Source organism: Desmodus rotundus, chromosome 13 (assembly GCF_022682495.2).
Source record: "Desmodus rotundus isolate HL8 chromosome 13, HLdesRot8A.1, whole genome shotgun sequence".
NCBI classification, from domain to species: Eukaryota; Metazoa; Chordata; class Mammalia; order Chiroptera; family Phyllostomidae; genus Desmodus; species Desmodus rotundus.
The window spans coordinates 25053817-25078050 of NC_071399.1; the positions used below are offsets into that span (position 1 = coordinate 25053817).

Below are 24234 nucleotides of genomic sequence, written 5' to 3' on the forward strand. Positions count from 1 at the left end.
TGTAAATAACAAATATGCCTCTACTCAACTTTGTCCTTTTATTATTCTGTGTATCATTGACATTGCCAATATGGGATGTTAAATATAGCTGTGATTAAAGCTAGGAGACATTTTAAAGTATGTTTCTCCTTAATTCTTTGATTTAATACAGATAAAAGTTCACTTTTAGAAAATTTCACTTTTCAAAGTTCTCTAGGACCTAACAAAGTGGGAATGATACTTTGTATTCATTTAAGCCCTTACTGCTAGGTTTCTCTACATACAAAGTTACAAGAAACTGAAAGATGTGCTTGTCACACACTTAGTAGCTAAAATGAATCAGTCTTGGGATCTGATCACCAGAGACTATTTCATAGTACAGATAATAGCTGAAATACACCATAGTGGCCCACATCCTCACTGGTGCTTGGTTGGAAGATAAACATCACTAAATGTGCCCATTCCACAGTGACCAACTTTAATCTGCAAATGTGTAAAAACTGTGAAGAGTTTTATTCTTCCACAGTACTCAAAACTTGGAAATGTGGAGAAGATAGCAAACATCTGATTAATGTGTTATTTGCCATGGATTGTGAATGCTAAAATGTAGGTTCTGGACCACCGAAATTCTAGGAGAGTTTAGGAATACAGTGGTATGTGTATTCTGCTCTGAAACTAGTAAACAAAATTTCATAACCAAAATAAAGGTGGCAGCTCTTCTGTATAGTATCCTAAGTTCTTTCCATATACCTCAAATTGGAGCAGAAATTCTGCCTGAAACTAGGAAGCCCCATAAGAACTTAATGCCTACTTTAAAAGCGCACAATGCAGTATGCCTGTGATGTGTTACGGAGTTGTACACTTGTAACCTGTGTGGCTTTATTAAACAATGTCACCCCAATAAATTCAACTTTTAAAAAAGACTTTAATTTTTTTTTTTATACAGAAATAGTTTTGTAAATCAGGGACAACCAAAGATTTATGCTAAGGGTCATTGTCAAGTTAAAACAAGTTTATGCCTGTAGAGTTTGTTCTATTTTTTTAAAAACAGTACCTGAGCGCTGCATCGACCTCGTTAGAACTCTGTTGACCTTGCGCTGTCACATTCCGCCATGGTACGGAGATCTTTAATCTTCAGATGACTAAACCACCTTGTGTTTGAAAAACTCCTTTTGGTTTTACTTACGAAGAGTTCTTTAAAAGGAAAAGTGGGGGTGGAGGCTAAGGATCAGGCCATTGGCCACCAGATCTGTTCTTGATCTTAATGTTCCTGTTCATATATATATATTCTCCTACCTCGTATTTTCACAGACCGGTTTATTACCAGGAAATGAACATAATGTTTTACCCAAAATGTTTCAGCAATTAGTCTTCTGGGAACAACCAAATGCTAAACAACGTAACTGTAGAAGGTCAGGTTCTGTGATACACAAGGACTCAGAAATGTGGACGTGAGGCAACATTTCCTACCAGTCCAAGGATTAGTGTAACAACTTTTACACATCTATGTGCATCTCATACAAAGTACAAATGTTTTCTTTTGCACAATTCCTACTTTAGATGTTTGAAGGATTATGTGCTTGAAAAAGCAGCATTAGTGTACATGTTACTATATAATTTTAAAATGAAGAGTGCTTCAGTTAAACAATTAGGAAGGGAAACATCTCACAGCATGTTTTGGGCATTTTTAATGTCACGGAAAGAGATCTTAATAGAGAATGACATGGAGGGACTACTTCAGGGTAGAAAATATCTTATAAGAAACCATAATTCCCAACAGCAGCCATACTGACAGCGAACATGGCAGCATTCTTCAGAGGCGGTTTTGATGATAAAACCGCACATTTTAACTACTGAATTGGGACTGTGTTTTGTGACTTAAAGAGAACATAGGACTTTTTTTCAATCAAAGTATGACAAGCGTCATCATGGACTTTGCCCAGTTTCCATTCCGTGATAGGGGAAGAATTATACTCAGTAAGTAAATGGAAAGAGCCAAAAATAATATTGGAGGCAAAAGTAAAGTTGCTTTATGATTACATTCCATGAGTTATCCTAGTTGATGGACATAAACACGTATATACACAATTCACATATTATTGACACATATATGTGGTAAGATACATAAATAGGCCTGGGAACAACAAACACCAAGTCACGGTGACCTGTACAGAGAGGGGAAGAGAAATGGGGTCAGAAAGAGGAGCACAGAGCTTAGGGTGAATAAATTTCTTATTATTTTCCATACTTTTTCAAATGCCCCCCAAATTTTTATAAAAACAACTACCTGCATTGTCAATATAAATGGCCATGTCCAAATACTATGCACACCACTTCAATCATCAGTCTCATAACGGGCTTCGATAATTTGGACACAATTCTCACCACCCCCTAGGATTTCACTCAGGTCTCTACTTAAGATTTCCTCGAAGCCTTCGGGCCTAGTCTTCTACTTGGTCTCATGGATTATCAAGAGTGACTAGCCTTCGAGCTCTGCTTGTTCTCATTATACAAAAAAGAAAAGTGAAAAATGTGGACAAATGGCTTTTTCCTGCTTCCAGGTATGTGAGTACGCCTCTAGAATAAATGAATAAACTTCCAGCCTAGAAGCCGCATAGAACCGAGGGTAAAGTTCAGGGTCAAGCTGAATTTCTCACTTAGAGTAAACATGTCTAAGATGAAACAAAGAAAGGATGACTGGAAAACATGATCTCACTTCCCCACAAGCAAGGGAAAGTCCAAAGTAATTTCAGCCTTCACAGAGCTCCATGGGTCACATCCAAACCTTACCGATTCTAACGAGTTAGCAACTCAGAATGACAGCTGCTCACGGCAAGATCAGCTATGATACACAAAACGGCCCAGGGCCTCTGGTTCTTGGTTCAAAAAATACCCACAGTTAACACAATTGTGTGAGCAGATTCCAGTATTTTCAGCAGGAAATACTTTCATAACTGAACTGAACAGAAACTGAGAAACTGAATAGCTGCTATCACTTTGGGATCCTCTCTAGGTGGGATTATTATAAAGAGTAAAATGCCCAGGTGATGTTATGTGACACGGGACATAATCAGCCCATTCTTTCTTTAGCCCTCTGATACAGAGAGGGTGACTATCCAATTCAGTTAGATGTTTAGTGTCACCAGTGAGAAACCGTGTAAGAAGTGTGTGAATGAAGAAACCTAGACGTAATGCCAGAGTTCTTAAGATGTCAAAAAGTTTTCAATTTCACATTTTTATATTAATCCAGGCCTTTCATTGTTTCAAGTATTGACACCTCAAGAGTTGTATAATTTATAGATGCTTCATGTAGAAGCAAAAATGGTAACAATTATAAAACAATTCCATCTCTGTAACCAATTACAAAGTTTGGAACTTAAAAAAAATTTAAAATAAATCTTACCATTGTCATCAGCTCAAGAAAACCATTACCTATATACAGATGGATCTCAATTATATTCAAAGAGTTGTCCCTACATGGAAAAATTATTTCAATAATCTTCAGTCTGAAGTGGAATGACCCATTTCATTAGTTATGTGACATCCTCAAAATGGTGCCATATCTATGATTCATTAACACAAAGAAAGGTAAGACATTAAATGAAAAACAATGCGTAGAATTTCCATACACGGTGCACTCTTGGGCAAGGCTGCCCTTTATCTTTTCCCTATGATTATAGTCAAACCTTTTCCTGTGGCTATATATTTAAAAACAAAAAAGCATTGCCTTAAGCTGTAAGCATTTAGAAATACCCAGTTTGGCCTGGTTTTCATTTAGACCTAGAGACAGTTCCCTAGAGTAAATTACTTGGACCCTAGTAAACATGAAGACCTGCCCAGAAATTAGACAGGAGCTTTTCATCAGACGCCCATGAAATAAAGGCACATGAATTTCCTAAAGGAAAGGTCACATTTCTCTTTGACTCTTATCCAGAAAAATCATTAAGAAAATTGTTCTACTTAACTTGTTAAGTGCTGTTGTGGCCATCGATTTCAGAAGATAAATTCACTTTTTTAAAAAAGCAAAATTCATGGCCACATATTCTGTGATGAGCAAACAACAGTACAGTTTTGTTTCTCCTCGATGCTTCACATCCACCCGCCCTGGAACTTACTCATTATTCCTGCAAACTATGCCACATGTCACTTCCTCATGGAAGTCCCTATAGGACAAATGTTTGTGTTCCCCCGCAATTCATATAGTATTAAAATCCTATCCCCCAAGGTGACGGCATTGGGAGGTGAGAGGCCTTTGGGAGGTGATTAGTTCACGAGGGCGGGGCCCTCAGAAATGAGATTAGTGCCCTTATAAAAGCGGCCCAGAAACTCTCCTGCCCTGTCCCTCATGTGGCAGTAACGTGGGAAGACGTCCACCTGGGATGTGCGCCCTCACCAGGCACTGACTCTGTTGGCGCCATGGTCTCGGACATCCCAGCCTCCAGAACAGTGAGGAATAAATTTCTGTCCTTTGTAAGTCACCTGATCTATGGCACTTTGTTATAGCAGCCCAAATGGACTAAGTTGCCTGTCCCAACCTCAGTATTCTGTTACCCAGCTTTATTTTCTCACCACCTGACGAAGAATTGTTATCTGTTTACTGTCTGTCTCCCAGCCCAGGCTCTGTGTCTCCTAGTCACCGCTTTATCTTCGGCACCTATGCAGAGTCTGGCAGGAGCCACTCAAAAATCACTAGGTGCTCAAGAAGTGTTTGTTCGATGAAGAAAGAGATGTGTGTGTGAATGATTGGCCCTGCAGTAGACTCGGGGGACACCTTCGAGGAATTCATAATCTAATAGGAGAAATAGGCGTGTTAAAACTGCAACGTAGCGTGATAAATGTTTTACCAGGAGAGTACAGGGTGTACTGGTGACCTAACTAAGGGGTGGTATATGAGGGGCAGTTTCACGGAGGAAGAGTTACTTTGCTGAGCCTTCAAGGACGCATAGGAGTCCAGCAGGTGGTTCAAGGGGATGAGAGAAGCCTAGAAAGAGGGAATAGCATGTGCAAAGAAAGGAGCCAAAACACCTCATCTCCTTAAGTAGTTCGACACGACTGGAGCAGAGTGTTAAGGGAGGAGACCCGAAACTACAAGAAAATCAGCAGCACTGTTCTCAGAGTCACTGACGTCACACCAGCTCCCGATTGCCTCCCTGCCTCTCTCGAGGGACTTGACTCCAACAGCCCTCTCTCCCGTGCAGCTGTCCAAGCCTGAGGGCAAGGAGGTGCTGGCCTGCAGGTGTTGTGTTTACTCTCTGCCAAGGAAAATCTCAGGGGTACAACAGTAACGCTGGAATGAGAGAGTATCATCTTACTCTTTGCTTGAGAAGGCAGCAGCCTTTGGCAGGTCTCAGTGCCTCTGCTTCCTTATTGACCACGCTGAGGCAAAGGGGAGATGGCATCTACAGGTCTTTGTTCAGGCCTAGGAAGCCTTTGTTAGAGCTGAATTCGAAGCCAGGTGTCCAGATCAGCTTTCTTTCCGTACCCCTCCATATAGGAGTACCCCTCCATAGCAAACTGACCCTTTTTCTGTTATTCCTAACACTGATTCTGTAGCCATGAGAGAGAAAAAGGAAAAAAAAAAAGCACCCTCCTACTAACCATGAGAAGCTGAAACACAGAGGCGGGGGTAGGGTTTATGTGTCTGCGCCAGAAACTAGGAGTACATTACAACCAAATGAAGGGGAGGGGTGTCATACCATGTTCCTATACAGGAGCAGGTAGGAAAAAATAGAGAGAGAACAGAGCATCGACGCTTTGGATGTGCTTTTCTTTTAGTTAAACAACATTACAAATCCATACATTTCATCTTTATCTGTTAAAACTCTTGAAATTGCGATATCAAAACTTAGATTTGAAAAGTTTACCTCTTTATTGGGGACATATGTGGGTGAATTTAATGTGCTCAAAATCAAGATGGGATTTGAGGACTGGACAAGAAGCTAAAGTTTATGGGGAAGAAGGAATTCGGCATATCATGAAGAGACCAGATTTTACCCGTCAGGAAGACCCAAGCCTGGCCCTGGCCTCCGGAGTTGTTCAGCATCTCCTCCATACAAGCAAGGAAGAGGTTTTTACCACGGGCCAGAAAAACACTTGCTAACTCACCAGTCAACAGATTCCTTGTAAGGCTAAAAGGAAATATTCAAAGAGTACTTTTCTGCCTTCTTTAAAAAGTCAAGTTGCCCTCTTCCTTTCCTCTCTTTACTCCAAATCTTCATTTATTCAGAACAACGGGGGGTTAAACTTTGCTTAAATTGTACACGCCCCAAAACTTAATGCTTTGGTTCTTAGGATAGTGAGACCCAAAATGTGATAACATTCAAAGGAAGGGAACAGTGAGAAACAGCTGTTGGCCAAATGAGCAAGGGCAGTGATGATATGAAAACAATGCTGATGATATTACCTTGTATTTCAAAAGCATCCTTCTGCAAAAAGAGCTCACGATATTATATGGATATGTATATTTTATCTTTTCTCCTTGTTGATTGAAAAGAATTAGTTTCATTCTTATTAGTGCCTATTTCTATAGCTATTCACAAACATTTTAGCTGCATCTTGAACTGCACTTAATTTCTTCACTGAGCAATATCTGGAAGTTGCACTGACTTTTCACTGTTTTCAGTTTCCTAGGGTTCTATTTTCTGTGTCCCCTTTAGCTTTAGGCAGTAGTGTTTTCCTGTTGCTATGTTAGTACCTTTCTCTTTAACTTGTCTGAATTCACGTTACCATAACTTTTTAAAACCCTCACCTGAGGATATGTTTATGGATTTGAGAGAGAGAGAGAGAGGAACATCAATCAGCTACCTCCCAAACATGCCTGACTGGGGATCACACCTGCAACCCTTTGGTGCACAGGAAGGTGTTCCAAACAACTGAGCGATCCAGCCAGGGCAGTGATTTAGTTATTTTTAAAACTTTTTAACCATGGGTGCACATTAATCAGGTGTTCCTGATTTTTCTGGTCATTCTGACATAATGTAACTTATGACCTGTCTTTACTCCCACATTTCTGGACTTTATAGAGCCACGTGGGCCATGTGACCAGCAGTTTTGCCACAAGTTCGTGCTGCTTCCTCCAGCAAGCTCAGTATACTCTTTCTACACATCTCCTTAAACTCTCCTTCTTTACATAGCAGAAATCTTTCTCTGCAAACTCATTTTACTCTGAAGTGGTTTTGGCTGATGAGTGTTAGTGGAAATCAAAGACCTTAGAAGTGAAAGCCCCTCCCCCAATTTTTGTTCTATCCCTTTGTCTTCAGGAAGACACATTTTGTTCTCCACTATCAGGTAGTGCAACTGAAGCCCATAGAAGTGACTTGTTTAAGGTCATACCTCTATTAAGTAAGGAAGTCTAAGATGGACTCCACCTTCCCAAGAGAGTTGCATCGGGAGACTGGAGAAGGCTTCAGAGAAGGGAAGTTTCTGAATAAGTAAACTATTTGGTAATTGTGTGGAGAAGTTATGGGTGCTTGGACGCAAATCTGTATCACTTAAGGAATATTAATGAAGACCATTGAAAAGCAAGGTAGTAATGAGAATTATAGAAGAACGGGACTGTGCTCAAACACGGTCCAGTGATCTAATATTCTAGTCTCCTATTGCTGCATAACCAACCACCCTACAACTCAGGGGCTTAAAACAGTATTTTGCTCACAGTCTGGGTAGAGTTCTGCAGGGATAGCTCAACTTCATGTTAGCTGGGATTACTCAAAGCCTGAGCCAGAATCATCTGAAAGCCCACTCAATTCAGACACCTGTGGGACAGAACAGCTAGGGCTGCTGGGGTTCCTCAGACATCGCTCCCTATCTCTACATGACCATTCCACATGGACCCTTCAGCATGGCAGCTGCGGCGTAGCCAGACTTCCTACATGTCAGCTCATTGCTTCCAAGGGATGTGGCCCAGAGAAGAGCAAGGAGGAAGAGCTGCACCAGAGAAGAGCTGCACCACCTTTTATGACGTAGCTCGGGAAATCATACAGCATCATCACTTTACCCACATTTTCTTGGTCGAGGCAGTTACAAAGGTCTTCTCAGATTTAAGAGGTGAGAACACAGGCTGCCCCGCCCCCACTACCTCTTGATGGAGAAATGTCAGCATCCTATTGTGAAAAGGGTAGGTAGGATGAGATCTATATTAGAGCAGCTATCTTTGGGAATGAAATCTGCCGCACCACTGGATGACCAAACTACTGAAACACATAGTCGAAATAGATCTTGCAAAGGCCATTTATCTGTCATTAACAAAACTCATTCTGCAAGGTGCAGCTCAAATGTCCTTTTGGAATCCATCTTTGAAGTCCCTCAGCTTCCATAGCCCTTTGTAAATATGAGCACTCTCCCACTCCATATATTATATTGTAATTATTTTTTTAAAGATTTTTTATTATTACTTTTTAGTGAGGGGGGAAGGGAGGGAGAGAGGGAGAGAAACAACAATGTGTGTTTGCCTCTCGAGTGCCCCCTACTGGTGACTTGCCGGCAACCCAGGCGTGTGCCCTGACTGGGAATGGAGCCAGCGACTCTTTGGTTTGCAGGCCTGCGCTCAGTCCACTGAGCCACACCATCCAGGGCTGTAATTATTTTTATATCATGATTGCAATCAGGCAGGTACTATCAACCTGTCAATTAGCCAAACTTTTATTTCTTAATCAATCAATATGGCATAGGAAATATCACAAAGAAGAGTCTTTGACGAAGAAGACACATTTCTATGGAAGCCAGAAGTGACATTTTGCCCAGAAAACAGAAAGCAGAGAAAAAAGCACCCGCAATTCAGAGGAACAAAGACTGACATCACACAAAGAAAAAAAAATATGTATATACAGTATATACTTTTGCCCTACATTAAAGGTATAAGGCATAAGCAGTGAATGTCCAAACAACCTGGAGCGTCAAGCAGCTGAGATGGAAGCATTGCCTAAAACAGCGGTTCTCCAACTCCCCTGCATCAGACTCACCTTGAGAGTCTGTTGAACCACCACCCCGAGTTTCTGACTCAGCAGGTCCCGGTGGGGCCTGAGAATCTGCATTTCTCGCGGGGTCCCAGGCCTGGAAATAGCAGCCATAGCTGAAGCCCTGGCAAAGAGGAAGGAACCAGAGGACCCAAAAGCGGTGGGTGGAGAAGACCCAAGACATGAAGTGGTCTAGCCTTGAGTCCATTTCTCTGTGGGTCCCCCTACCGGCCAGGACATCCTCGGGTGATTACGCCCCCGTAGCCGGAAAGCAGACACCGTTGCGTCTCCTCAGTCGCGGTGGCGAGGCGCCCCCTCCCGACCATCCTTGGGTGGTGCCAGCCGGGACCTCACACAGGTACCGTCTGCAGAGGTGGGCGGGGCTATCCCTTACAGCTTCCCACCGCCTCCGCCGAGGAGGCTGCGAGTAAGAGCCGCGAGATGCAAGTCCCCACGCCCCTGGGGCGGGGCCAGAGGGCCACCTGGCCGTGATTGGTCAACGCCCCCGTGCGCGGTGACGTTGTGCTCGGGTGGAACGTTTCTCAGAAGAGCGCGGGAGCTGAGAAGTGTAGGGACTGGTGGGTTGTAAAGCCCCGGAACAGAGTGTTCCTCTGCCAGGTGGGAGAGTCCTGGCTCCTTCCGCACGAGATTTGCGTCCTAATCGCCTGCTACCAGGTAGGGCCTCTCTGCCTCCGGGGTGCCACGTGAGCATCCGAGTGGGACCTCCAGTAGTTTGTGTGCGTGCGCGCGTGTGTGTGTGTGTGTGTGTGTGTTGTGGGAGGGGGTTCGCTGTGCTCGTGGCACCGAGAGAGGACATGGGCGAGAGGAATATCCTCTGTTTCTCTAAGGCTCTAGGGACTTCCCCTCGTCCCCACCACCCACCTTCTTAAGCCTTTAGGATCAGTGGTCTGAAGTTGCTGGGCCTTGCGACCCTAGGAAATTCGTCATTGATTAGTTCTCCCAACGATTTTAAGTGCCTGCTATGAGTTAAAAACTGTGCTAAGCGCTGGGACAACACAGATAATTATGTTCCCAGTACTTAGAAGTGGCAGGCACAGAGAAAATGCGTGATTCATATTCGAACTGAAATGAACACAGCCATTGAGGAGAGAACCTCCTACCGGGAAGACAAATAATTATTGCATGGTATGATAGGTGCTCAATTCCAGATAAAAGGGGTCACCTCTTTGGTTAACTGATGCCTGATCTAAGGTGTGAAGGAAGAGGCAAAAAATTGAAAATCAACCTTTATGAATTCTCTAGCCACTGCCAATTAGCCTCTACAACCCCAGTTGTAGATTCCTAGTTGCCTGTTCTTGCAAATAAATGGAAAACACGCAGAAGCGTATTGGTTCTTCTTTTCTTAATAGGTCCCAGGTTTCAGGGAAGATGACAGAGGAACTGGATCTCATGGGACAGGACTCTGATGGGGGTAGTGAGGAGGTGGTCCTAACTCCTGCAGAGCTCATTGAAAGGCTGGAGCAGGTAAGTTTCCCAAATAGAATCCCCTTGCTCCAATCTTAGCCTTTTTTTCCCCCCAGTCCAGCTGTGCAAATGTCAGGAATCAAAAAAGGAAGAGATGGAATTCAAGGCTTATTTCAAGAGAAGAGGGATCTGATCATCTATAAATAAGAAAGATTTTTTTATTCTATAAATAAAATAGAAATAAAAAAGTAGGGGGGCCAACCTCTGTTAGAGGCCTCATCATGTCAAAGACAAAATCCTTAAGCGAGGCCAGTAAGGGACAGCTTTGGGTACATCTACCAGAACAGTTCACAGAACAAGGATTTGCAACTTGTTATTTGCACAGACTGCAGAAGTGTTGTGATTTGTAAGCTTTATACCTTAGTCCCTTGAAACATTTGTTGGTTCCCTTTGGAATGCCTAGGTTAGCAAGAAAGTGCTGAAACACCTTTTTAGGAGAAAACTAGTTTTAATTCTTCTTTTTCCTCCCATAGATGAGGGGGGACTCAAAAAAAAAACCCTGGAATTATCTTCTGGAGGGCGGGCTCTGTGTAGTACAGGCTTCCCCCCGCTAGGTGAGTGCTCTAGGAACCCATCTGTATCGGTGTACCAGCTGGTGGTGTTGTGAGAGGCTGCATTCAGGTTTAGTGAAATTTTTTTAAAGACTCTTTCAGTGTGTCTTGACTACTTCAGTGTGTTTGCATACTTCATGATGGGTGGTTTATGAGCACACTTGCCCACACCACACTGGGTGTTAAGCAATTTTTAACCAAAAACAGTAGGACCCCCATATCCCACCCGCCTATTCACTTCATCTCCCCACCCCCGAGTGATTTGTTGGGTTTTTTTGGTTTTTTCCCCCAGTGAAAAAAGTCCTCAAAGGGAAATGTTTTGCCGATATGGAAGAGGTGAAACAAAAAAACAGCAGAAGCACCAAAAGGAGTCTCGATAGGTGTATTGCATCGAAGGGAGAGTACTTTGAAGGTTACTGAAGTTTAAACATATAAGAATAAATATACAATTTTTAATAAATTGAGTTTTGGGGGGTCCCCCTCATACTTCCTTTTTTCAGCTGTTCTCTATATTTTCAGTGCTTATCTAAAATCATTTGTAAGCTCCCTCTCCTTTCAGTCCTAGTAGCTATGATTGGAGTATTTCCTGTGTGCCAGGAACTGTTATTTACAATTACTGTGTTGTGAGGCTGTGGTAGTTAGGAACTTAGACTACCTGTATTTAAATCCCTCCATTCCACTAGTCTGTCCTGCGACCCTTGGGCAGAGTTGGGAGGATTAAATGAAGTAGTACACACATAAAGTGCCTAGCATATTATCTGACACATGATAAGCACTCACCGAATGTTAGCTGTGAGTAGTAATAATTCTTAAAACAACCCAATTAGGCAGGTATTATTGTTATCTCCATTGTACAGATGAGGAAACTGAAGCTTAGAGATGTAAATTAACTTGCCCAAGGCCACACAATGGCAGCAAAGCCAGGATATGAACTAGATCTCTTTTTTACTTCAAAATGCATGCTCTTAATCCACTACACCAGCTGCATTATTTTTGTCTAATACCTTTCTTTATCTGTCCCTTTCAAGAACTCATTTATGTTTGTTACTTTAGTGTTCTTCATTCTTTCCTACCATACACGCCATCCTGAGAGACAAAAGCCAAAGGAACATAATTTTAAAATTATATCTTACATGTTAATCCTAACTTTATAGCAATGATTCTTTTTTTTTAAATTTTTATTTACTGATTTTAGAGAAATAATAGGAAGGAAGAGAGAGAGAGAGAGACATTGATTTGTTGTTCCACTTATCTATGTATTCACTGGTTGATTCTTGTACGTGCCCTGACTGGGGATCAAACCCACAACCTTGGTATATCAGGACTACGTTCTCACCAACTGAGCTACCCATCCAGGGCAATAGCAATGGCTTAATTTATATCACAGACCTTTTTGGAAATCTGGTGAAAACCCTGACCCTTCTTTCCAAAATAATACATGTATATACTCATGCAGAATTTTGCATATAGTTTCAGAAGGTTCACAGACATCCTGAAATCTGCCCCCCTATTTTGCAGACCCCGGTATAAGAGCCATTGCTTTATTAGGAGAGGATTCATTAACCAAAAATCAAAAGGCACAAAGTGTAAAGGAAAAAACTGATATATTCAATTTCATTAAAACTAAGAATTCTATTTTTATACCTCAATGAGAGTAAAAAGACATGCCACAAAACTGGGAGAAAATATTTGCAACATATGTAACTGACAAAAGGTTAGTGTCCACAATACATAAACAAACTTTACAAACTGACCAGTAGAAAACTGAAGCCCTAGCAGGCTTCTCCCAGAAGCAGAAACCAGGATATCCAACAATTACATACAAAGGTGTTCAGCCTTTTCAGGAAACAAGAAAATGGAAATTTAAACCCCAGTGAAATATCACTTCATACCCATCAGATTGACAGAAATGAAGAAAACGAACAATATAAAGTATTGGGGAGAATCCAGAGCAGTTTGCACACTTATATACTACAGGGAGCATGTAAATTGATCCAGTCAATTATGTTCCATTGTGGAATATAATTTATTGTCTACTTAAGTTGAAGGCACACATATCTTGTTACCCATTTGTTCTACTCCTCAGTATATACCCTAGAGAAACGTTCACGTGTTCTCTAGGAGACACACACAAAATGTTCGTAGAATTGCTTGCAGTGGTTAAAATCTGTACCCAGATAGCCTTCACCATAAAAGAATGGGTAAGAAATTATGGCATACATGCACAATGAGAAAAAAAACAACAAAAAATGAGTAAAAGATAGTTCATACAACAGCGTGGATAACTGCTAGAAGCATAATGTAGAACAACAAAAAATAAGTTGCTGGAGATACTATTTATATAAAATTCAAACACTTGCAAAACTATTGTTGAAGGAAGAGCACACCAGCTTGGATGGTGTGCCCCCCCCCCCCAGGTGTGCTGCAGATGCTCCAGTGATGTTGACCCTTCACCTCTGGGGCACAGGCTGGTTGCCTCCTGTGTGTCATCAGGGGCTCCTGGGAAGGCAGCCCGAGGACAGTTGTGTCTGACAGCACAGCCTCATCTTGGCGGTGGGTGAGCAGGAGTTACACCTCGTGCCTGATGCTCTCTTGCGATACCCGAGTGCAGCCAAGGAGTTGGTCCGCCACTTGCATGGCTGTTGCAGTTGGCAGACTCCGGCTGCAGAGCATGGCCTAAGGTGCAACCTGACAAGGACCACTGATAAACACAGCCCCAGGAGTATATGTGGGCTATTCTTCAATCTGTAAGAAATGACTGAAAAGGTATTACCTACAGTGCATAGTTTCTGATTTTAATGACTGTGTTCGTTTGCTAAGACTGCATATCAAAGTACCACAGACTGGGGGGTGGGGGCCTTAGAGAACAGAGATTTATTTTCTCAGCTCTGGAGGCTGCAAGTCTAAAATCACGGTCCTGGCACAGTTGGTTTCTTCTCAGGCTGGTCTCCTGGGCATGTAGACGGTCGTCTGCTCCCTTGTGTCTTCACACGGTCTTGCCTGTGTGTGTCCGTGTTCAGATTTACCCCTCTTAAACGGACACCAGCCATGTTGGGTCTGGGTCCACCTAGAAGACCTCATTTTAACTTAATCACCTCTGTACAGTCACATTCTAAGGTGCTGGGAGTTAGGACTCCGGCATTGGAGTGCGGGGTGGAGGGAGACACAGCTTAGTCCATAACATGTTGAACAGATTGTCTTTAAAATTTTTGATCAGGTGCAAGATGTAGCCACTTTAAACAAAGAACCTGATTATTAAAAAAAAACAAACAAACATCGATTTAAACATAAGTTCCTCAACACACATTTTGAAAAGCTTTTATTTTAAAGTTCTGTACTAATATGTGTTCTCCTGTTTTATATTTCACTAAATGCCATAATGCACTGTAAACGAGAACTCCCCCCCGCCATCTACTCCATTTCACCCCGGCGCACCATACAAGTGCTGTCATTTTCTCTAGGTGCTCTGTCGTGTGAAGGTTGTACTATGTAGAGATAGAAACAAGTGCAGTGAAACTGTACAGAATATTACACACTAAATTCAGGCTAATGATTGCCTCTGAGGAGGGAGGACCAGAGACTGTTAAAATAATGATAATATTTGTTAAGGAAGTTATATGTACACAGATATTTGTATCACTACTCATGTTTATGTGTATGTTATAATTATTTTTGTAGGTACTAATATTTAATTAAATCAGTTAAAAAGAAAAACCGTTTTGTAAGTTCTCCATGACAGTTTGCTCTTTTCTCATTCATTATGCTCCTTGAAAATACAGATTTTCTTTCTGGTTAACTTCTGCAACACTAGTACAGAAGCTTGAGCACCTGAAAAGATTTATGACAGTAGCAACACCCAGTACTTGATACTGTGTTGTGATGGTGGTATTTGGAGAGGCAGAGACTCAGGGATGTCAGAAGGAATAAATTGAGCCTGATAAAACTAAATTTCTGGTAATTGAAAGATAGGTATACCTTTCCTCAGTCACCTGCGGCTATTTCAGTTTTCTGAGCCTTGGTGATTTCTGAAATGTGTGAAGCATCTGGGCTTGAGTTGTAAATTAGGCACTTAAAACTCTTGTTCCAAAACTGTTTAATAGATGAATATCCACTTCTTTAACCTATGGGCAGTTAATAAATAACTTAATTTGTGTTTTCTAACCAATAAGGTGAGGTAACTCTATTCATTTCTTCTCAGATCTTATAATGATGAATGAAAACGTATTTGTAAAGTGCTCTGGGCTTCAGGAATGGAGACATTTATGTAACGTTGCTTCATCTCCCCAGATAGAAGGGTGCTGGTGCCCCCTGGTGGGGAATAGTAGCAGGTGAAGGAAATGTGCTGATGTACTTAGTGAAAGGTACTGTTTGAGCACCAGGGGGTGTTAGTCTCAGCAACAGGTATACTGACATTTTTTTAATGAACAGTGATTTTTTTGTAATGTTGGTTAAATATAAGGTTGTAAACACAATTTCCTACTAAAAGAAATGGAAAAGCCGTTATTAAACAGCTTGCCTTCAACACATGTCCAGTATTTCTGACGAGTAGGCAGTTGTCCTACTCGTCGGAAATACTGGAGAAGGCTGTGATTTTCATGAGGTATGAGGCATGTACTGACTTGCAGGGTTGTTTTGCTACATTGTGAGTGGTGTGCATGTGTGTGTAATTTTTTTGCATTGTCTTTTAGGCTTGGATGAATGAAAAGTTTGCCCCTGACCTGCTGGAAAGCAAGCCTGAAATTGTAGAATGTGTCATGGAACAGCTAGATCACATGGTAAGAGTTGCTTATCCCAGCGACACCAAGGAGGAGAGCATTAAAAGGGTTTGGCAGTGTAGTGAGAGGTCTGTCGGCAAATCTATTGTGTTTGGCTCAGCTAGTTTCTTTAAATACTGAATTAGTTACCTACATATACTGAGCGTGAGAGTCCCTGTGAATATCGGGACATCGTCTTCCCATGGAAAGTCTAAACACCTGTCACTTCCGGCCCCACATGTTTATACGAGAACAGCTGACCAAAGCGAGGTTAGGGCCTCCCCTTCCAGTGTGTTCTCTGTTCCCCATCGTCCCTCACTGCTCACCTTTATGTATCTTCCCTGCCTGACCCCGGTTTGTGGCCCCGGTGTTAGATGAGCTTGGCTCGAGTCATTATCAGCTTCAGAGTAGCTTTAAAACATAGATATTTTACAGTTTTCAACCGGTATTTTAGCACTGCTTTTAAGACCCTTTAGACATCTCTTCTGTCTGCGTTTTCCCCTTCACCACTGTGTTGGCGCTCTCGTAGGCCCCTCGGACCGGTCAAACTCAGATTCTATTTAAACAGTCATTTTCCAGAAGTGCAGTCGCACCTCGTTTCATTGCACGTTGTTGCGTTTCACAGTGCGCTTTGTTGGTTTTTTTGCAAATTGAGGGCAAGATCTTCCCACCAGCGAAAAGATTATGACCCACTTTACTGTGGTGTCTGGAACAACGCCCGCAACATATGCGAGGTGTGCCTGTAAATGAGTATTGTTTGGACTTTATGTGATGGGACTGGTCATATATTATTTGTGTGACTAAGGAATTAAAAGAAAATGAGAACTCTTATGAGTGTTTTGTTCTCCTTTGACCTAAATGTAGTGCTTGAGTCCTCAGCGTTGCCAGTGGTGAAGGTCCTGGTGGGCTGCTTGTAGATTAAACAAAGAGGGTTCTTAGTCTCTGCATATCATGTTTTTTAGAAACTTTATCGTCCCTTTCAACAGGAAGAAAATCTCAGGAGAGCAAAGAAGGGGGACCTGAAGGTCAGTGTCCATCGGATGGAGATGGAGAGGATCCGCTATGTGCTCAGCAGCTACTTGCGGTGTCGGCTCATGAAGGTTTGACCAAAGTGAAGGATATATCTGTAGATACGAAAACTGTTTCCTTTTTAATCTGTATAATGTTACTTGTAGGATAGTCGTCAATCACACATCTTTATATACACAACAGCTGGTGGTTAAACCAGCTGAATTGGCTTTTACGAGAGGTAGAAGTGATAAAGATACCTGTAGGCATTAAGGCAGTGCAGCGTATAGTGTAGACTGAGCATGTTGGGAAGAAGTTAGTCTGGGGCCTGGGAGAGTGCGGGCCCTGGAGATGCTGCTGAGGCCCAATAGCAGGGTAGCTAAAGAGAAAGGAGGGCAAGAGATTGTTCTGGAGAAGCATAGATGGAACATGGCACACCTCTTGGGGACAGGCACATTTTTCATCTATTTATTTGCTGTGAATGGTGCCCCCTGGTGTTATAGCATGGCAGTGCTGACTAGACATTCAGCTGTAGCTCTAACTTACAAAAACGAAATTGCAAAACATTCTTATTTTGGACGATACCTATTTTAACCATGGAAAGTTCTTACTTCCTGTAAGTTTCTTTTCATTAGCTCTGCTTGTCCCCTTAGTTACTGTAAAACAAATACATTCTCCAATGTGAGAATGCTTTAGATATCTGAAGACAGCTCACGAGTCTTATTGAAATCCTCTCAGCTAAACATTTCAACCATTTATTTCCATTTACTCTCCTGGTGTCTTTCCTACAAAGTTCTAGTTTGTTGATAGCCTCCTTTAATTGTACCACCCCAGCTGGATACATTGTTCCAGTTGTAGTTCGGTCACGTCTATTAAAGCAGGATGATCCTTCCCGCATTCTGGCCACTAAAATGGTAGTAACGCCGCCTGGTGTTACATTGGCATGTGTGACAGGCACGCCACACTACGCTCACTCTGTACTCATTGTCCACTGTAGCCTTGTCTGAAAACTGTAAGTCACCGTTACCCCATCCTGTCACTGTCTGCTATTTGTGTGGCTGGGTTTTGGGCTCCTAAGTGTAGGGTTTGATGCTTGTCCCTCTTCCGCTTCCTTTTATTAAATTTGGCCATTTCCCTGGTTTCTGATCTTGTTGCCTAATATATTAGTTATCTCTTAATACTTTATGTCATCAGCAAGTTTGATAGATGTGTCATCAAGGGTTTTATCTGATTCCTTAATAAGACCGGGCCATTGACAGAACATCCCACCAAAAGCTTCCCTGCAGACTGACATCTCTCCGTTGAGTCAGTAGTCTTTGTCGAACTGTCCATGAGTCTCCCAGGCTACACTGTTACCCTGCCCCAGTTTACACTTGTCCCCAAAGGTGTCATAAAGACATCATCATGCTCTGAAAATACTGAGACGCACAGTGTGCCTCTCTCCATTCCACCCTCAACTACCAGGCCGCTTGCTTCTCTGGAAAAAACCTCTTCCTGTTCACTACTTACTTTTCTTTGAATTCACAAACCGTCTTTTAAATAATCTGTTCTAATATAATGCCACATGTATATGTTAAGGATACTGTCTGTATTTGAAGATTCTCCACCTCCTGTGTGTTTGAAAATTGGGAAGTTTGCCTATCTGTAATCTTTCATACCGCTTTTGAACTAATTCTGAGATTAGGAAACTACCTGTATTTTTAATAAGTGATAAAGTTGTGGTAGCAACTTACATATAATAGGAGAAAGTGCTTTGTCTATTTAAACCCCTTATAAATGTTAATTTAACTGATCCTGGAACATAATTGATCTGAGCCAAAAGTATTAAACTCCTTTAAATAAAATAACTGCTCCTTTATCTTGGTCTTCCGTTGTTCCTGATCGTTGTCGTTTCCTGGTTAGAAAGCGCATTTCCTTGACAGAGGTAATCAGAACATCGTTGCTTTCAAACAACAGACTGGTCCCTTCCAGGTTCCTGGCCACACATCTTTGGTCTTTGTTTTTCCTGGTGGTTCTTAGCATTTTTTATAAGCCTCACCTCATGGTGGGCTTTATCCTTGCTATTTATATTCTTATAAGTGTCACTTTTCTGTCTGGTTCTGTATTCTGTATGCATCTTTCCAGCTTTTGGGCATGTTTCATCTCACAGACGAACACTCTGTATAGTTACACAAATATGTTAAGTAGTATCCCCTTCTCTTCCTCTTGAATATCAATCACAGTTGTATTCAGATTATCTTTTTTTCTTATCCTCACCCGGGGACATGCTTATTGATTTTAGAGAGAGGGGAAGGGAGGGAGAGAAACACCGATTGTTTGCCTCTCCCACACACCCCTACTGGGGACCAAACCCACAGTCTAGGCACGTGCCCTGACTTGGGATCGAACCTACAACCTTTTGGTTTATGGGACGACACTTCAACTGACTGAGGCATGCTGGCTGGGGCTCCAGAGCATCTTTTACAGAAGCGTGTCGTTCTTTTACAGCCATTCTTTTCCTCTGAATTGTTTGAAACCTGTTTTCTTGAAGTCCAGAGTATAGGTCTTATTATTAAAAACCTCCTTGAGCAGGAAGACTTGCCGTTGTTGCAGTCAATTTCTATACTAACCACCGTCATTTCAGCAAAGTAGTATGTTTGACGCTGAATTCTCGACAGATGTTTTCATGATGATTTTTACTTATCCTCACAGATAGAGAAGTTTTTCCCTCATGTCCTTGAGAAGGAGAAAACACGCCGTGAGGAGGAGCCTTCTATCCTTTCTCCAGCAGAGCTTGCCTTTGCCAAAGAGTGAGTAAGCAGGGAGCGTGGGACCCGCCTTTCTCTCCCTGGCTGCTGAGCCTGAGTCTCGCTGGTTGTATCCACAAAGCCGGTCTCTTGTTGTCTGTCCAATAGTTCTGGTGGCTCCCGCCAGCCAGGCTGTCACAGGGGTTTTACTTTGTGTATTTCAGGTACATGGCTAACACAGAGACCTATCTAAAGAATGTTGCCTTGAAGCACATGCCTCCTAATTTACAGAAAGTAGACCTCCTGAGGTCAGGTAAGAGCATTCTCTTTGCAGTCACCCCGAGTATCACATTCCAAGTATCTTCAGATGCTTTACAATAAGATCTTTACCTTTACTCTTTTTCTCTCAAACATGGAAAAATAAGTATGTAGATAAACAGGAAAGAAAAGAGAAGATGGGTTGAATTAAAAACAAAAGATCATTTAGAGGAGGTACAAGGGTAGCCCAGTGTTCTTCAGGTTAGGCTGACATTCTTGTGACTGGTGTTACAAATGTAGGCTCATTCTTGCCTTCAGTCGTGTGTTCCTTCGGTGGGTGTCTGCACGGCACTAGGCTCCTCTGAACGCTGGGGGTACAAGGGGGTCTCTGCTCTCAAAGAGCTAGCAGTCTTGTCCTCACAGATTCCAGACTGTGCAGGGACTGTCTAGCTACCAAGGGGGATTTAAAGGAGGCTAAGGAAACCTTCAGTGATTCCTCGTTCCCCATAGTAAAGGGTCCTCATCTTTTCGTGATGAGGAACCATTATGGAATAGGAGAGAAGGACTGAGTGGGGGTGGGAAGAGGCAGCTGAAGTAGAGCATGGCCAATGCCTCCACCTCTCCCCCTCTTCACAGAGTGCCCCTAAAATTCTGCTGAGCTGGGGGGAGGGACTCACAGTAATGGCTCCTGCTCTTGGATCAACTAATTGGGGACCCCTAGCATTTAGGTTAAAGTCCGTATCTCTCTGTCTTTCACAGCCTGCCATATCCGAGCAGGACCTTTGTCAGGCATAACTGCCAGACCAAATCCAATAATGGTCCAGGGACTGGAGACCACACTGTTCACAAACTGAGCGTAGTGTGCTGAAGCCACAAGCTCATGTACAACTGAGCCCTGAGAGTTTACCTCCCACCCTGCCTGTGCTGGGGCCACACTGGCCCCTGCGGGAGGTGGAAAGCTAGAACGGGGTGGGTGGGGACCTGGCTCACCAGGTGTCTCAGCTGGCCCAGGCTACGATAACCAGTACCACACGCTGGCGGCTCACACAGCAGACACTGATTTCCCCACAGATCCGGAGGCCAGAGTCCACGATCAAGGTGCTGGCAGGGCTGCTTCCTCCAAGCCCCCTGTTCCTGGCTGGCGGATGGCGACTCTCTTTCTGCCTCTTCACATGGCTGCCCCTCTGTGCACACATACCCCAGCGCTGTCCTCTTCTTATAATGCCACCAGTCAGATTAGATTAGTCCTCACCCTACTGGCCTCATTTTCACTTAATTACCTCTTTAAAGGCCCTATACCAAACACATTCCCATCCTGAAGTACTGGTGGATTAGAACTTCAGCATGAATTTGGTGGGGGAGACAGTGCAGCCTGTAACACCAGGAGCAAGCCACACCCTTACCAGATTGGTCATTTGGGTGAACCTGCCTGAGGGAAACAGAAGGCCCAGTTTGCATCTGGTTCAGCCACTTTTGTCTGCACCTGAGAAGAATGGGGATGGAGCAAGGACCACATACCTAATCATTAATCATTGCCGTCACAACCAGTTGGTTAAAGCAGCCACGGACTACTGATGGGCATGCATCTGAACCCCTGGGACTGGAGCTAAGTGGTTGTCCCAGAGCTTCTACTTGATGCTGGTGGACACCTCCTGAAACACGCATCGGTGTCCTGGATTCCTTACAAGGACTAGAGCCAGGCACTGGAATTGGAAGCTGGAGTGGAGTGAAGGGCGGAGGGAACAGCCTGCCCTTGTGAAACTGGAGTATTGCTTGGTTAGCCCAGGTGCTTTGAGTCCCCTTGGGCCTCAAAGGAGCACTGGAGACCCTGATGGCAGGGAGGGGGAATGCATGTTGAAGTCTAAGCTGGGGTTCCTGGAATCAGCTTCCCAGTGGGGTCAGCTGACCCTGAAATTAGAGTCTCCTTGGCAAGCCCAGAACCCTGGAGCCGCCAGGAGGACCCTCCTTAGACTTTTGGAGCCCATTACCCAGAGCCCACTTCTATAAATGAGGGGATCGAGGGCAGTGTGAAATATGTAGTGGGCTGTAGCGCAGTTCATCCAGTAGGTTCTGGACCCTGCAGCTGGGGGAGTCTCCGGGTGCAAATGGAGCACGAGGGAGCAAAGACCCATCGAGGAGCAGCCTCGCTTGGGCACTCACTTAGCTCGAAATGTTGGCTGGTAGGTGAAGAGGAGGAGGGACACAGCAACTTCGTAACCTGTAATCAACCAGTGGGGGACCCCTGAGTCTAGCATTCAAGACTTACCACCAGTCTTTCGAATCGAGTCTTTCCAATATATCAGGTCCTCAAATGACATTTCTTTCCCTGTCCTCTCATTATAACATTGATGAAATGCTATGCGCACTCAATTCTTGTTTATTTCAATTAGCTTATGGTAAAATTGGTTTCGTTACACATTGTTTCATTCAGTCACAGAACCTATCGATGACACCAAGTGAGGGCCTACTGTGCTTTCTCCTCTTACTCCTTTATATAGAAGTATCTTCTAACCAGATGCACATACTCTGTCCTCCCAAAAGGCCATGCAGATTTCTGCCGTGGCCCTTGCCATTACCCACCAGGCTCATGCTTCCTCTTTAAACCCTACTCTGTCCTTCAAAGGGCACATCGACTCCTTTCTCCCGACAGCGTTGAGGGAATGGGCCCCTATGTGAGGCTTCACCAACTGCTACTATTACCGCCTTGCGCAGGACCATGTGTTCTGCTTGCTTGCACATCTGAGATACTCATCGTTCAGTGACGGCGCTCTGTGGAAGCATGGGTGGGAAGTATGCAGCTGTTCCTAGAAGGAGCCAGATCTCTCCTCAAACCATCCTACCCCCAAAATGCTTTTACGTCATGGGTCCCTCAGTGCTCGATACAATTAATCCCAGCAACTTTTCCCATATTGATTTTGTTAGCTAAGCATTTTCTGATCACATTATCATTTTTCTGGCAGTTCCCAAACCGGATCTAGATTCATATGTGTTTCTGAGAGTGAAAGAGCGACAAGAAAACATTCTGGTAGAACCAGAAATAGATGAGCAGAGGTGAGTGACGTGTGGTTTTGACAGTGGGAAATGCTTCTCCCGGTAGAGCTCCCGCTAAACTCTCCACATGCATTTTTTCCTCCTCTTTTCAGGGACTATGTGATTGACTTGGAAGAAGGCTCACAGCACTTGATCCGATATAAAACCATTGCACCCCTAGTTGCCTCTGGAGCTGTACAGCTAATTTAAAACCGAAAAATAAATAAACAATGACGACATGGAGCCTTCGAGAGAATGTTTAGAAACGCCACATACCACTTTTGCTTAAGGACAACAGACTTTTCTCAGCAGCGCTGCGCATCACCTGGGCACTGAGAAGGCACTCGGGGCGGGACCCCTAACTTGCCGTGCATCCCGACTCTCTGCTGTTTCAGCTGGAATCAGCAGATGGGGCCATCGCTCTGTTCATTCCGCATGCTGGGCAAGTATGCGGCTTTCACTTTGTGCACCTTTTCCCATTACAGTGTTTTTCGGATTAAGCAAAGGGAGGCAAAGGTAATTCATGAAAAGGCATCACTGCCTGTAATTGGGGGACTGTAGTTAGCACTGACCTGGTAGTGGCAGGAGAGTTCATTTGACCTTCTTGGTAGAAAGTGTACATGGATTAAAGAAAACAGCTGTGGCCTTCTCTGATCTGTCTCTAAATTGTATAAACTTTTTGGAACCTCTAACATTGGACTTAAAACCCATCTCTGTCATGCCTCACTGAGAATCAAAACTAAACTAGTAAATCATTATTAAGTTTCAGTTTTGTGGCAGAAGGAGCCTCAAGACGGGTCTCAGCTTGTGGTCTCACACAGTATGTTCTCCCTGCTGCTGACCTGCATGCAGCCTTTTCTGAATCTCAGGCAGCTTTGCCAAGCCACCTCCAGGCCATCTGCTCATCCTTGGCCGAGGCTCTGTTAGCAGAGTGACATGAATATCCTACACTGTGACCTCAGAAGCAGCTTTTCTTTTTTAAGCTCTTCACTTTCCCAAGGGAAATGGGTGAAATTAAACCAATATGAGTGAGACTATCGCCGTGATACCGGAAGGAGGAATGTGAACAGTGAATGAATCATCTCTCCTTGCAAAATGATAAAAAGCAGCCTGCATTCCAGTGTTTTCTTGCTTCCTGAAAAGGCAGGAGACTTTCATGTGTGTGATATAGGCTGTTGAGTAATCGATGTAATGTTGCTATGATTTTCAAGAGAAGTCTCTAAGTGAAAGCAAGGAAGATTTTATGAATAAAAGCATTCTACATTTCGTGTAGTAGCTTATTTTTTCCAGACTGTTTTTACCTTCTCTAGCCATTCATTTAACAAATACGTATTGAGCATTTAGTGTGACAGGGACAGTTCAGGGCACTGAGGCTCCAACCCAGAGTTAGACAGGAACTGTCCCTGCTCACGTGGTGATAAATGCCGTGCAGAGAATTAGAACAGAGTGGCTCCCTGGAGAGTTTGACTGGATTGGGTGGTCTGAGAGG

At 43.4% G+C, this 24234-nt stretch overlaps 1 protein-coding gene across 1 annotated transcript; it reads left to right on the plus strand.

Annotated features, from left to right (window-relative positions):
* The first annotated feature begins 9464 nt into the window (after positions 1–9464).
* GINS4 (GINS complex subunit 4) lies at positions 9465–24006 on the plus strand. The gene is made up of 8 exons (XM_024578926.3): positions 9465–9608; positions 10304–10418; positions 15658–15744; positions 16710–16823; positions 19423–19520; positions 19682–19770; positions 22676–22766; positions 22859–24006. The coding sequence occupies exons 2-8, from the start codon at positions 10323–10325 to the stop codon at positions 22953–22955; spliced, it is 672 nt and encodes a 223-aa protein (XP_024434694.1). The 5' UTR covers positions 9465–9608; positions 10304–10322; the 3' UTR covers positions 22956–24006.
* The last annotated feature ends 228 nt before the right edge of the window (positions 24007–24234 follow it).

Bases quoted from the DNA above. Each gene is read 5' to 3' on its own strand.
- GINS4 (XM_024578926.3), top strand. From the start codon at position 10,323: ATGACAGAGGAACTGGATCTCATGGGACAGGACTCTGATGGGGGTAGT. The intron at 19,521-19,681 runs GTGAGTAAGCAG...TGTGTATTTCAG, and splicing joins GAGCTTGCCTTTGCCAAAGA to GTACATGGCTAACACAGAGA. The intron at 22,767-22,858 runs GTGAGTGACGTG...TCCTCTTTTCAG, and splicing joins CCAGAAATAGATGAGCAGAG to GGACTATGTGATTGACTTGG.